At 42.7% G+C, this 15,925-nt stretch overlaps 1 protein-coding gene across 1 annotated transcript in view; it reads right to left on the reverse strand.

Moving 5' to 3' along the window:
* Positions 1–15,925, reverse strand: part of Rnf19b (ring finger protein 19B) — a 26,819-nt gene that overhangs the window by 9,517 nt on the left and 1,377 nt on the right. The window contains exons 3-7 of the mRNA XM_005353405.3: positions 15,567–15,922; positions 5,197–5,402; positions 3,686–3,830; positions 1,780–1,942; positions 1,226–1,340 (exon numbers count right to left, since the gene is read on the reverse strand). Of these exons, the coding sequence (XP_005353462.2) occupies positions 1,226–1,340; positions 1,780–1,942; positions 3,686–3,830; positions 5,197–5,402; positions 15,567–15,922 (985 nt within the window). The remainder of the gene's footprint in view (positions 1–1,225; positions 1,341–1,779; positions 1,943–3,685; positions 3,831–5,196; positions 5,403–15,566; positions 15,923–15,925) is intronic.

Here is a 15,925-nt window from a genome sequence, read left to right on the forward strand (position 1 = left end):
TTCGAGACCAGCCTGGTCTACAGAGCTAGTTCCAGGACAGGCTCCAAAAACCACAGAGAAACCCTGTCTCGAAAAACAAAAACAAAAACAAAAACAAAAACAAGAACAAACAAAAAAAAGAGCCACTTGCTTCTGTCTCCCTAGCGCTGGGATTAAAGGCTTGCAGTACTACCCAGCTACAGACATACATACAAAACACTAATGAACATAAAAACAAATAAATCTTAAGAAAACCAAAGCAAACAAAAAGACTGTCTGCATTCACGTCGCAGGCACTCAACCTTGGCTCCACTGTATAGGCTGTATTTATATCTTTAGTTAGGCTGTCTTTGTGGTTCTTAATGAAGGCTGAATAGAGTCACATGTGAGACACTCAGAACCACTACTGACAAATGATGAAACTCATGAAATGCTGGCTACAAAAGATTTTTTTTTAAATTTTGTTTTTGTTTTTCTGAGACAGGGCTCGTGTAGCTTAGTTTGGTCTTGAACATGCTGTGTAGCTGAGGGTGGCTTTGAACTCCTGATCCTCATCTTTCACCACCTGAGTGTCAGGACGGCAGGGATGTACCACCAGAGCAGATTAACATTTTTCTAAAACTTTCATACCTTCAAAATATTATGAGACATTAACAGAAAATAAAAGTGGTTTTGTGAGTCCTATTACAAACAAGTAGAAGAAAAGGATGAAAATTAAAAATGTGGTGTTTAATTTTTGTTTAACGCACCCTTCTTCTGTGTGCTGAGTTCCAGGCCCTAGAATAATAATGATAATGCAGTGTAGTGAAAAGTCACCACAGTAACAGTGTCTATTAAGATTTAATTTCCAGGTCGGGGAGACGCCTCAGTTGGTAAAGTGCTTATTTGCCAGCATGAAGACACGAGTTCAACCCATGTAAAAAGACAAAAGTGGTGGTGTACAATTACAATCTGGTGCTGGAGAGGCAGGCACAGGTGGTTTCCTGGGTCTTGCTAGACAACCAATTTGACAAGCTCCTAGCCTGTAAAGACCCTGCCCTGTATCAAAAACTAGGTAGACGGCTCTTGAGAATGGCACCTGAGGTTGGTCTCTGGCTTCCACCAACACTCCCACATTCACACAAGTGCCCCTGCCCTGACACCACACACATGAACACACAAAAAGTATCTCCACAATAAAGCACCTGGCTAGCTGGCTGACGTGCTACAGTAAGCTAACAGGGAGCTGTAGGCCCCACTAGCTTACCAACGCTAACAGCAGCAATCACTGGGGATGCAATGACTGACAAGGTCACTCCTCCTGTGATGGCCAAATTCCTCTTGTGTTTGGAGGTTTTCCTTCCCTCATATCTGCTATGAATCTAAGAATAAAAAGAAAATCCAGGTCAGCAGGTCAGGACATCAGTATTTCACCAGGGAAAAAAAGGACAAATGTTCATTTGCAAGTTATATTAAAACATACCCTCCACCCAAAGAGGAATCTTTCTCAAATTTCAACCTAACCCAGACCTGGAAAATATAAACGAATGCAGGAGTTAATCCATGAAAAGACAAAGCAGTTCAGGGAAATGAAGCTAAGCATTTCACCTCAAGTCACTGAAACAAACCAGGCCTAGGATGTTAATAAGAACTTTCAGATCTCATGGGGGTTTATAAAAATCCATTTAAGAAATTAAAGTTATTTTTATCTACAAACCAGCTGGTTTTCACGCAGCCCTGAAATATAAGCTCCTTTCCTTTCCTTTCAAATTGTTGCCAACAAAGTCAAAGCTGTAGCAGGCCTAGAAAGGCATGTCTTACCTTCCTCCCAACGTAAACAGGAATGCCAATCACCATGGCAGGAATTGCAATGCCAGCAATGAGTGAGATCCCTACTGGAGCACCGATCAATGTGCCCAATTGCCAAAGAATCTTCTTCTTCCGGCTCCATGGCTTCTTGCCCCAGAATGTACAACCAGAGGGACTACAGGGGAAACAAGCTGAGGTTAATGTCAGCACCACAGACACAGCTACTGTCATCAGAGAGCTTGATAAGAACAACACCCATCTTTTCAATAAGAGTGACTGATTAAGTGACAGGAGGCAATAGAAAACAGATCTACTAGATAAAAAGGAGCAAAGGACAAGGGGTTCCGGACTTTTTGGGGGTTTTTGGTAAAGGAAGACCTCCAAAATTGAAGTTCCTTTTCTTAGTTCTCTGCTGTGTCCTCCCTGCACGTATCTACATTTTCCTTACAACACGGGAAATTACCCTGACTGGCACCACTTGAGCTCCTGTCCAGCTTATGCACTTGATATCTCAGCCAACATGCCGTGTCCTGCAGCTCAGAACAGACTGCAGTTTAGTGGCACATGTCCCACCATACCTAACAGATACAAACCAGGTTCCTAGGGAAAGAGTTAGTGACTCATCATGCCCTTCCTATGAGTTTGTAACTCTGAGTACGGCTACTTTGACCCTTGCCCTTCTATGTCTGATTTCTACCTCCTTCCCTTTGTGCTACCATCTCTACTTGATAAGGCTAACAATGTAAAAAGTAGAAATCCTGTCTTATTCAGTCCTGTGGCTCTAGTCAATGACTGCTATATATAAGCCTTCTAATTTTCACCAAACTGGAAATGAAGTGTCTCATCTCACAGTGAATGCTACACAATGATGTTACTAAATGCTAACTTATGTAGGGTAATAGTCACTCAATCCTTTAGAAACTTACTATGTGGAAAGAACTATAAAAAGATCAGTTAATCAGATTAGATATGAAGTACCAAGAAGTAGCAACATGTACAGCAAAAAGTGTTGTAAATCAACACTTAACGGCAAAGAGAAAAAGGCATGGCACTGAAGGACGCAGCAGAAATTGGAAAGCTGGTGGATGACGTGGCATTTAAGTTGCTTTCAAGGACAAGTAAAAGCTTTGCAAACCAAGCCTAGTGACACATGTCTACTGAGGAAGCTGAATTATGTCAAGCTCAAGACAAAATCAGCCAACCTGTTTCAAAAAACAAACAAAGGCTACACCTTTGTGCAGTGCACACCTTTAAACAGGACACAGACGCAGGCAGATCTCTGTGGGTGTGGTCCTGGTCTACATAGTGAGTTCTGGGCCAGAGCTACAGGCCAGTGAGACCCTGTCTCAAAAAAAGAGGAGGGGGGAGATAGGAGGGCCAAGACAGCTCAGTGGGTAAAGGCTCTTGCTTTCAAGCCTGATGACTTAAGCTCAACCTTCAGAAGTCACAAGTTGTCCTCAGGCCTCTACATGTATTACAGTATGGTGCACACAAGTGCATACACACAAAAGAAATAACTTTAAAAAATAAAAAAGTAAACCTAAACATCAGAAACTGAACAGTCTGAGATAAAGGGTGACGCAAGGAGGCGGAAGTGGTCAGAAAGTAACTGTGGCCAAAAAGATAACATGAGCAAACCTGGAGGAAGAGACACAGGGAACAGCAAGCTCAGATTATTTGAACAGCATGACTAACCAGACTGTGGAAAGCCCTAAAAGTCATGCAGCAGGTAAGAGAGCAAGGTAGTGAAGACAGACAGCCAAGGCTGCTGGAGAAAACACCAGAGGTGAGCTTTAAAGGGACTTCTCCCAGCTTCTTTTTTCTGTGAACGGGATCAACTATGGCTCTTGGGTATCCTTTACCCCAAATGAGCAAGAGAATAGGATGACAAGAGCGACAGATACATGGCCCACCTTACCTGAGGTAATGCAAGTCGGAGATCTCTTTCATGCAGAGCCAGCAGAATTCACAGCCACACACTGCACAGGTCATGTGATTACAGCTTCCATCATTCATTTTGATAATGTAAGCACTACATCGTGGGCATGGCTTGATGTCATCTGCTAGGTGAGGAAGGAAAGACAGGGAGAAAAAAAACACCCCCAGTTAAATCTAGTCTGACTTTACTAGTCAATACTAAGAGTGTAAGTTAAAAATGATGACAAGGCAGTCAGGAGACTGTGCCTGCAGATTCCAAATTGTACAACACTTTCCCGAAAGGCTGACTATAAATATCCAGAACATTTGTTGTGTGTGTTTGTTTTGAGAACAGGGTCTCATATGTAATTTCTGAAGACGATCTTGAACTTACAATCCTCTGCCTTTATCGGCCAGTGCTGGGATTGCAGGCATGTGCCGCCATGACTGACCTCTATGGTGCTAAAGATCATCTCAGGGCTTAGTGCATGCATTAAGTGAGCATTCTACCAAGTGGGCTGCTCCCCAGACTCAGGAATTCTCATAAAATGAGTCTGGTTTCATGTTAGGCTGCCTATTCCTGTAACTGACATCTTACACAGCACTTCAGTCACAGCAGGGCATGGAGACAGACTAGTGGTTCCAAGGTAAATGGAATTTCTACCAGTCAGTGGCTGACAGATTAAAAACAGGCCATTTTAGCAAAAAAATTCTGCAGCCCGGTCAGCTTTAAGTTTTGACAACAGTTCTTTAGGAAACTAACTTTTGCTGTTAACCATTTACAATTCCTTCCCATGACATTTTCAAATTTAAAAATCAGAAACCACATGAACATCTATATAGCATGCACCTGGTGATTTTCACAAGCATTTACAAACTGTCCTGCCAAAGTGACCATTTCAGAGGTTGTGTTGTGTTAGGAAAAAGCAAATGGCATAATTTGTCTCCTACTAACCTGCTCAAATGACATCAGTTAAGACAAAGTACATCTAAAAGATGCTGACATTTTAAAGATTGCTCTTAATAATCAAAGTGGAGGGTGACTGAGACAGTTCCCCTTTCAGGTTAATCATTAACCTAAACAGTGTTTATTTTCTTTTCTTAAATCTGTGCCCTACTTCAAAAAGCTGTGACGCACTTCAAGCTAGATGACAAGCAGGACAGGCTCAACACTAATTAAATGGTTCTCTGTCCTTCATGGAAAAAAACAAAGAGCTCTCCAAGCTGAGACAAATACTAAAACAGCAACTTGAAAGTTCCATTTTGTTGTATTCCAATTTTACATAGCTAGGATTACCTATCATGGCCAACAAGAAGCAACACAGCAGATGTATCATTAAACATGTAACCAAGCCGGGAATGTGTCTGTAGTCCCAGCTATTCAGAAGAACCAAATATTTTCTGTTCTCTGATCTCGAGGACACATGACTACACAGTGAGACAATCTCTCTTAGTTCTGGACGTACATTCTAGATACCAATAAGGAGACAATGAAGAAATGCCAGCTTATACCTGGTCCAGACTCTTGCCCATAGCTGAGACCTGAAGTGTGCTTGGTCCGAACTCGTAAAGTCTGAGCCCTCTGCTGACGGGCCATATCGCAGGTCTGGTTTGGATGCCATATCTGCTTACAGTGGTAGCAGAACTCAGTCTGGCAGCCTTCCCTCTCACAGGTTAGTTTTGGGCAGCTGGCACAGCCATAGGCAATGACAGCATAACTGGGGAAGGAAGCAAGAGCAGTAAGGTGAGACTGCGCTGACAAAGACAGGTGTTGTTCATCAGAGCTTCTACTGTTTGGTGCACCATACACGAGGCAAAGATCACACAGACAGACAGACAGACACCGCCCCCCCCTTAAGTAAACTAATTGTACCAACCCTCCTTTTGAAAAAATGTTACTTCCTGAAAACAGAAGGGCATATTCTCAGCTTGAATTTCTAGCATTTATTCAGTCAGTTTAAGCTGCTTCAGAAGCAGTATCACAAATAACAGGGTATACAACAATTTCTTTTTAATGGTTTGCTATATTTGGAGAGAGCGCATTTGTTTACATGAAAAGACAAAGCGGTTGTAAAATAAAGAGCTACAGCAGAAACTAAAGAACGTATGTGCTTTCATTTAAGATCCACAGTGGGGCTGGCCTGATCACAGCTTGAAACAACAGCTCTCCATAGATTACAGCTGTCTTCACCTCTCGAAAGCTCATTTTTGATTTTCTTTCTTTTTTAAAAGATTTATTTTTGCTGGACGGTGGTGGCACAAGCCTTTAATCCCAGCACTCGGGAGGCAGAGGCAGGCGGATCTCTGTGAGTTCGAGGCCAGCCTGGTCTACAAGAGCTAGTGCCAGGACAGGCTCCAAAGCTACAGAGAAACTGTGTCTCAAAACACCAAAAAAAAAAAAAAAAGGTTTGACCACGTTATAAATGTGCACCAAGTATGTGTATGGTGTCTGAGGAGGTGAGACGGGGCATTGGGTCACCTGAAACTGAAGTTACAGACGGCTGTATGACACCAATGAGGGTCATACAATGAACCTGGATCCTCTGCAAGACAAGTCTTCTTAACTACTAAGCCAATCTTACAGCCCTATGATTTATTTTCAGTTAATTACACGTATTCTGTGTGTCCGAATGTGGATATGTGCATACGAGTGCAGTACCCAGAGAACAGAAGAGGCACTGGATTCTCTGCAGCTGGAATTCCAGGCACCTAACAAAGGTGCAGGAACTGAACCTGAGTCCTGTGCAAGACCAGAACATGCTCTTAACTGCTCAGCCACCCTTTCAGCGCCTCACTTTTAGTGTTCTTTATTCTCTTTTTCCAATTTAATTCTGTACTCTCTAATGTCTACTTTTCTTTTTTTATTATTTTTTCTCCCTCTTCCTATATTTTAAAAAAGATTTATTTTTATGTGTATGGGTGTTTTGTCTGCATGTGTGCCACACACATGCCTGATATCCATGGAGGCTAGAAGAATGCATCAGATGTCCTTGAACTAGAGTTATGGACAGTTCCTGGGTGCCATCTGGGAACTGGAAATTGAACCTGGGTCCTCTGGAAGAAGAACCTATGCGCCTAACCAACCCCTGAGCCAGCTCTCCAACTCCCTAGTGTCTTCTTTCTTGACAGCTTCCAAGATTGTAGCACTACTAAGACTACTTAATACTATTTAATACTTCTCTACTAAGACAGTACAGTCATGTCTGCCTTCCTCTGCTGACAGACACACTTATTTTCTCAGTGCTAGCATCAACCATTCTCATAATTCCTGTTTATTTGCTAAGAATTACTTCCCCATAAATAATCCAATATATTTAAAACTATTAGTCTTTCTAATTAATTCTTTGTTTTTTGAGATAGGGTTTCTCTGTGTAATATGGCTGGCCTCGAACTCACTGAGATCCACCTGCCTCTGCCTCCTAAATGCTGGGATTACAGTCACCACTTGGCCTCTAATTGATTCTTAATAATGTCAAAGAAATGCTTAGATTGCCCTTACAAGTGAACATTTGCTTAAAACAAAATTAAAGGGCTGCATGTAGCTCAGCAGAACATTTGCCTAGTATGTGCAAGGCTGTAAGCTCAATCCCAGGTACTATATAAAATTAACTAGTTAAATTTAAAAAAGCAATTTAGAGAAACAAAGGTTTTTGTGTTGTTGCTGTTTTTGGCATTTTGAGACGGGGTTTCTCTCTGTCGTCCTGGCTGTACTGGAATCTGCTCTATAGACTGTTTGAGGCTGGTCTCGAACTCAAGAGATCTGCCTGACTGTCTCCAGAGTGCTGGGATTAAAGGTGAATGTCACCATTGCCCTGCTGAAAGTTTTTTTTTTTTTATTTTAAAAAAGGATTTGTTTTATTTCTAGTTACATGTACATGTGTGGGCATGTGCACACAAAGGCAGGCAGGTAGGTGCCTGTGGAGGTCAGATGTGTCAGATTCCCCTGGAGTTGGGACACCTAATGTGGGTGCTGGGAATTGAACTGGGGTCTTATGAAAGAGCAATCTGAGATTTTAATCACCTGAGATCTGCACCACCTCACCTATCCACAAACACATCAATGACTGCATGTTTACTGCCACCTGTACTTTGTAGCCCTGTAGTTTATACTTTTCTCTGATATCGAAAGACCTCAAACAACTTTAAGTGCTAGCAAGTTTTTCCTGATTTAGTCTATAGTTTTCTTGTTCATTAATTTATGCAAAGATGTTCATTATAGCAGTTTAAATCTTCAGGTTGATTTAAGAATTACACTGCAGATATAAATGACAATATTATCTCCCGTGACATAAAAGGCTTAATATTCTCAGAAAGAACAAAGTGAGACTAGGTCAATGTGTGAATACAATGATTCATATCCTGTAGGAGCTCTGAGCAAATTTACCTCAGCTAGCAGGAAAAACAGCTACTAAACAATGTACCTTAGAAAAAAAAGTGACTTGCTTGCTATTTTGTGTTAAATCAAAATGGCCCCTGAAAAGTAATAAGTCAAGTTCGGAAGATACAAATTAAGTAAAGTACCAACAAATAGGGAGGTCTTAAACACTTAGTAACCCATTCCTACTTCACAAGGCTCAAGTGATTATTAGATGATTTTTTTGTGTGTGTGTAAGAGTGCTAGGAATTGAATCCAGCATCTTGTAAACTAATGTTTCACCAGTGAGCCATATCTCCAAACCCAAGCTTTCTTTCTCTTTCTTTCTTAATGTAAAAAGTTAGCATAATTCTAAACAGTACTTTTGATTCATTTTCATTCCTTCACTGTCAAACCTAGGCAAGGGTTCTCTGCCTATTCCATGTCTACAAGACCGGGGTATAAAAGTATCTGCTGCCTGGTGTTGATGTTGGTGGTGCACATTTTTAATCCAATCCCAGTACTCGGCAGAGAAAGGCAGATTTCTGAGTTCGAGGTTAGCCTGGTCTACAGAGTGAGTTCCAGGATAGCCAGGGCAACACAGAGAAACCCTGTATCTGCTGTGGTTTCAGACTTCACATACCCTGGTTTGTTTTTTGTTTTTTGGCAGATTTGGCATCTTTTCATCAGGCAGTGAGCAGACAGTCCTCAAATTTTCAAGGAATGACAATAAAGCATTGCATACAGAGGCCACAGACTGGCACAGCAAAAACGGGAAGCCAATTTTAGGAATGGAATTTGGTTCCAAGGAAGTAAAATAACCCCAACACTGATGACTCTATGGCAGTCTGTCATTATGACACAGAGTTACTCAGAGCACAGGACTTGGAACTCTTGTTCTAGGGCACCTTCTCCATGCTGATTCACACTGCATGACATGGATGAACTTAACATCTCCAAACCTTAGCTTCTCTCCTCTGATGGAGGCAGAGGAGCCTGCTAACTTCAAGGACAGCTCAGTATTCTCACCTGCAGGTCTAACCTTGAATGAGAGCATTTCATATACTGCACTGGACCCGCCTCTGCCTGCTCTTTCCTTTCTGCCCAGAGATGTCTTTTTCTCTCTTCTTTCTGGTAAATAGCCATTTAATAACTAGACAGCTAGCTCAAGTCAGGCAGGTAGGGCAAGCCTTTAATCCTAGCACTCAGGAGGCAGATCTCTGAGTTCAAGGTCAGCCTGGTCTACACAGCGATTTCTAGGGCAGCCAGGAAGGACTACACAGATAAATCCCATCCAGGCAGATGGCAGCCTATCTGCACAGTGCAGTTTTAACAGCACATTACATTGTCTACACAATCTCCCGCCACACAGCATACCTGTGGTGGGCACATGATAGTGTTGCTCTTTTGTGTCCAGGGCATTCTAGCTCTTCTTCTAGCCATCACTGCCACATTTTCATCTTAGCTATGTATGCTTGGCTTTTTATGTATCATGCACTATAATTTACTCCTTCATTTTTATATAAATTCATCTTAAAGGTAAAGCTTCTTAAAAGAAAAAAAAGTAAAGCTTATAATTCTAAATAAGGAAAATTTTCCCTAGTTGGAATAAAACCTCATTCATGACACTCAATTTGCCCTAGCCATGTTGTTCCTTGTCTTGTATGACTTATATTGAAGGGAGCTTCTCTACTTCTTCTTACTCTGCTGTTCAGTTTAACCAAACATTCAAGTTTGTTGATTAGAAGCTTAAAGAGGGAATAACAAATTATATGCTGCCTCAAGCACAGAATGCACTCCTCCAAGTTCACACAACTTTTATGTTAAATCGTCATAAACATCACAGTGTAGCAGACTATCTTAATTTTAACCCTGGAAAAAATTTTCATTAATATAAATTATATTACTCCTCAATAGACTCCAATGGTTAAAAAAATGTGTTTCTACATTATGTCTGTACTTCCAGTCCTCAAGTCTTACAAGGTAACAAGATTATCCATTTACAAATGGACCCTGAGGTTCTTAAAAGGAGACAGACATGGGATTAGAGAGACGGCTCAGTGGTTAATAGTGCTTGTTGCTCTTGCAGAGGACCCTGGCTTGATTCCCACCACTCATATGGTGGCTCACAACCAAATGTTACTCCAGTTCTAGGAAATCTGGCACTATGTTCTGACCTCCACAGGCACCAAATATGTACTTGGAGAACATATATACATGCAGGTAAGACACCCATATACATAAAATAAATAAAAATAAAAGGGGCTAGAAAAGCCACACCCCTACTATTTCCTTTTTCTTGCCCTATTTCATACTCATTTCTAACCCAGACAACTGTAAAGGTCTCTGTATTGGACTCTCTATTTCTTATACCAAAAATCATAGTTTATTTCAGAAGGTAATCTATCCAGGGGTTAGTTTTCTTGCTCAAATTCTTTTAATAAAAAAGAAAAAAGAGGGGGCTGGAGATATAGTATCACGTGCATGTAACCCCAGCACTTGGAAGGCTGAAGCAGGAAAGTCTTGTGTCTGAGGTCATCATGGGCTACATTACATTGGGAAGCTATAAAGATATAAGATTAAATAGGTGAAGTTTTATTTTTCACAAGGTCTTGCCATGTGGTTTTAGGCTAGCCAGGAACTGCTAACTGAACCAGATTCCAAACTCAGGATGCTGTCTTGTGTTTTATACCTCCACATACTGCTCATAGCACTCGGGTTCTAAATGCTTTATCTACTTTTGTCTGCCAGGTATGTATTTCTTTAAGGCTGGCTTTAAATTTGAAGTAATCCTCCTCTCTTTACCTTTGGAGTGCCAAAATTACAGGCATGTGTCCTCATGTCAGGTAAATAAGCGATTTTTACACTCAGAACCTATCTATAGTTCAGGTAATCAGTGAACATTTTAAGCACGCTAGAATGAGTACTTTGGCAGACGGGAAAGAAGTATTACTGAGCTGGAAGATGAGTACACATGGAGACAACAGCAAGTAAGGGGCCAGGTAAAGAGAAAAGGTGGAGGGCTGTGGGGATGGTGGAAATGCTTAACCAGCAAGTACTGAGACTATGAGTTCAGTACCCAGCATTTAAGAGAAAAAGAAAGAAAGAGAGAGAGAGAGAGAGAGAGAGAGAGAGAGAGAGAGAGAGAGAGAGAGAGAGAGAGAGAGAGAGAGGCGGGCAAGATTGAGGAAGGCTTTGGAAAGGAAAAGGCCTGGCTGGGCATGATGGTGTATAATTGTAGTTTCAGAACTCAAGAGGCAAGGGACTACTGAAAGTCTGAGGCCAGCAAGGGATATATGGTCAGACCCTGACTCAAATAAACAAAAGAAAAATCTTTTACTGAATGTGAAAGATCTCTCAGCCAGGGAGCTTGTTCCTCTCTCACAAATGTACTGTATATAAATTAATGCACTATATATAAGTGAACAGAGACTCCCTGTTTATAAGATGGGCCAGTAGTGTGGGAAGGTCAATAGCTAACACTATCTGCTGGAACAGTGAGAGGTAGGACTCTCCAGGGAATGGAGGCAGCAGTGAGAGGCTGGAACCTGGACCTGGAACAGAATTTAGGTCAAGACAGTCATAGGACTTCTATTCTGAGGACCCGCCCCTGTAGGACAGGAAATTCTGTTGCCTACTCTACTCACCCCTCGGTCTCTCAGAAATTCTGAAACTTAAAGATGGACAATAGAACACCTGGGAGGAAGACAATACAGTTACATCACTTGTGGGTTCCTGAAAGGACACACTTCGGCAGAGACTCAAGTGTAAAAGATCACCTGCACACTTACTAGGCAGCATTAGCCCCACATCTGAACTTACGCGGACTGGTTTCTCCTTTACAAAGCACACTTACCACCATCTATCTGTATGTGGTTAAAGTGAAATTACTATTTCATTGAGATAATACTCTGGCGACTCACCACAAAGAACTACAAAAATGTAAGCTACTTGCATTTCAAGCTAATTTTATCTCACTTAAAAGTATATTTTTAATATTAACTTGTTACTATAGTATTTGGTATCTCAAATAATGTGTATGTTTTCCCATTGAAATTGGTTCTCTTGCTGATAAAGCCGTAAGAGAAAAGTATCAGAACTCTTGTCTTTCTTACAAATATCTATCTGTCTGTCTGTCTGTCTGTCTGTCTGTCTATCTATCTATCTATCTATCTATCTATCTTAATTTATGGTGTTCTCATTAACTTTGCCATGGTAAAACGATCATAACTCCTAACTCTATAAGGTCACTTATGTGACTCCTCAGCCTAAAGAGTGTACACATACATACATGGGAGGATTTGGCCAATTTGGCTGTCAGAGGTGATGTGTGGGCAGTAAACATGGTCAGAAATAGGAAGAGATTAATGAGATTTAGGATTTCTTTTCTAATGCTTACACAAGATTTTTGCCAGACCCAAAAGAATAGGATAGTTTATTTATTTATTTATTTATTTTGATTTTTCGAGACAGGGTTTCTCCGTAGCCTTTGGTTTCTGTCCTGGAACTAGCTCTTGTAGACCAGGCTGGCCTCGAACTCACAGAGATCCACCTGCCTCTGCCTCCAGTGCTGGGATTAAAGGCGTGCGCCACCACCGCCCGGCTAGGATAGTTTAATTTAAAAAAAAAAAAGAAAGAAAGAAAGAAAGAAAGAGAGAGAGAGAGAAAGAAAGAAAGAAAGTCCACACATGGTAGTGCTCACATGTAATCTGGCACTGGGGAGGCCGTGGCAGGAGGCTCAAGTTTGAGACAGTCTTGGCTAAGTAGCTAGGATTAGGAATACAGCTCAGCAGGCTGAACACTTGCTTGGCACACACAAAGCACTAGATTCAATCCCAGCACTGCATAAAATCAGTGTAATGGCACAAGACTGCATCCCCATCAATCAGCAGGTAGAGGCATGAGGATTAGAGTACAAGATCATCAACAAAACAAAATATGAGGCTGAATCTAGGCATGGAGGGTCACACCTTTAACCCTAGCACTAGGGAGAAAAGACATAGGTGGATCTCTGGGGGTTTGAGGCCAGCCTGGTCTACAGAGTGAGTTCTAGGACAGCCAGGACTACACAGAGAAATCCTCTAAAAAGCCAGAGGTGACAGCACATTCTTGAAATTCAGCCCTGGGGAGGCGGGGAGAGGTGGCACTCTGACCTCTGGTCTTCACACATACCACAGAAGATATTTTCTTCTGACATTAAAACAATTGTCCACTGAGAACTGAGACAATTATTTGGAAAGTAACTGAATTTTAAAGGGACATTGTGTATCTAACCACTTCAATCAAATATTTCAAAGTCACTTTATAAACAATAATTAATTAAGCCTTTTAAGTCTTAAGAAAGGATTAGGCCTCTGTCAGATAATAAAGACAAGTCAGGTAAGACTATTTACACAGGACTCGGAAGAGAAACTGGAGTCTAGCATCCCTGGCTCTTCCACTGTTGTTCCTAGAACATGCCCAAGCAGTGGCCGGCCCCAAAGTTCAGATTGTGATGATAAGCCAATACTTGAGTTGAAGAAATATTGGGCTTTGGAAGTAAAACTACTATTTTAACACTGGAATGTTTTATTGCCTACCAGTTTGCTGTAACTACCCTGAACAAATTATTTAATTTCTCTAAATATCAGTTTTCCCATTTGTAAAACTGTATCAAATCAACCTCAAAGAAGATCAAAATATACATGCCTGGCACGGGTACCCAGATACTAGTTTGCTTTCTTTCCCTAGACTTTACATTCTTTAAACACACACACACACACAAAGTGTGCATGTGATTGTTATATTCTGACTAATTAAAACTAAATCTGTCAGACTCTCAAAAATAGAAAATAAGCTTTAAAAAACCCCAAAAAACCACAACACGCCCACACAAACATCCTCTGGATGAACCTACCCCATTCTTACTAAATGAAGAAAAACCCAGTCTAATTCTTTAAAAACTTTAGAACCACTACTAGTTTGTTTAGATCTGTCACCAAGCTTTCATATTAATTTCTGTTCATTTATACCTATGTGGGTAAAGATACAGATTGACTTTTAAAAAGCAAACGAATTGCAGAGCTTTTCCCAGAAAGATGATAAGGGAAGAAAGTCATATTTTATTGTTCAAACTTGAACTCTCACCTCTACAAAAGGAGCTAGTACACTATTTTGCAGTTAATCAGGCAGTGCTTCCCTATATTAATATCCCTTTGGTTCAGAAAACAAACAGTTTCAGCAAAACCTGAATGTTCTGTAAATTAACTTCCCCAGGCCAGCCAGGCCACCAGAAACAAGCACACCCTTTCAAGAGTCTGTAAGGCCTTCCTGGTACTGAACAGAAAGTGAAAGCCTCTTGGTACCTTTGACCACATTTCCAAGTAACTCTGAGCAATTTCGAAACTCCATCTCAGTGAGGTTAAATACACGCACTTCTTAACAAGTCTGGCACTCTCTGACACCCTAAACAGCTCCTTTTGAAGGGAGACAAATGGCAGCATCAAGGAAATCTCAACTCAGCCTTGACACACAGGCTACAATTAAAAGCTTTTAACTCCTTTGAAGCAAAGGTTCCCACACTTTTTACTAGCATTACGTTTCTGCGAGGAGAATCTTCTGCCCCCAAAACATGACACACAGAATGTAATTAATCTGCCCCAAAGTCACCGAGCAGGTAATGGCAGTCTGACTCCCCAGCACACGGAAGAGCCCCTTCTTAGCTGCATTTGGCCATTCATAGATTGGAATGATAGGGACCAGTAGGTTTTTTTAAAGAAAGGGGTGGAGAACCTCCACTGAAAGCTTCAGATGGGGAGATGGGGTACTCCCGCTTCAGACATGTCAACTCACTGTCCGTTGAAAGTAAGCCCACTCGGGGCATTAAAAAGACTGTCGTGCCGATCTTAAGATCGAGGGGGTAGGCAAACAAATTTTCTCCCACCGAATCAACTTCTGGGTAGGCACCGTCTCGTGTGCCTTTCACTCACCCTGCCCTAGGCAGCGCGTCAAGAATCACAAGGTACCTGCCAGCAACTTGGCCCAGCACGCAGTGCCCAGGGTGCCTCTAGAGCTCGGGGAGTGAGCTGCCTTCTCTCATCATCTACAGCTCAACTTTCAGCAGCGGCTGTCAGGAAGAACACGCCTTCTCCTGCAATGCTACGAAGTGCGCCCCTAGCCAGATGGACACACCCCTCGGAGGCGCTGCCCCTTTAACAGGGCACTTTCATTTTCGCCTTTAACAAATACCCCGCCACTATCATTACGAGACACCCCCATCCCGAAAAAACAAAAAGCCCTGGCCAAAAAAAAAAAAAAACCCTAAAGCCCCTGCTCACCCTAGTCTCCTGACTTAATGGACAGTTCTCTACTTTTTACCGCTCAGCCACCACCTCAAATTCCTAAGCAGCCATTGGGTGCCGAGTGCCACCCGTCCGGTTGTGGGGCTGGTCCGAGGCTCGGTTACTCACGACCATCCCTCCTCTCCCTCAAGCGGGGTGACACCCGCTGCACCCGGGACGGCCCCCCGCGGCCACGCCCCCGCGCTCACCCGCAGTCAGGGGCGGGACACCAGCGGCAGTCGGGGTCCGAGGCCAGGTACCGGCGCAGCATGAACTCTTCGTACTTGTGCATGAGCGGCGGGTCGGCCAGCAGCAGGCGGATGTCGTGCGGGTTGAGCCGCTCGCTGCATTCGGGGCAGCTGATGGGCACGCGGCTCTCGCTGATCTCCAGGCGCAGGTAGTGGCGGAGGCAGTCCCGGCACGAGCGGTGCGGGCAGCTGAGGAGGCGCGGGGCCCGCTCGGGCGGCAGGCGCACCAGGCACAGCGGGCACTCCACCTCCTCGGCGCCGCCGCCCTCGGTCGCCTCGTCCTCCTCCGGCCCCGCCGCCGCGGCCTCCGCCTCAGCCTC

The sequence above is a fragment of the Microtus ochrogaster genome, chromosome 10 (assembly GCF_000317375.1).
Source record: "Microtus ochrogaster isolate Prairie Vole_2 chromosome 10, MicOch1.0, whole genome shotgun sequence".
In the NCBI taxonomy this organism is placed as follows: Eukaryota; Metazoa; Chordata; class Mammalia; order Rodentia; family Cricetidae; genus Microtus; species Microtus ochrogaster.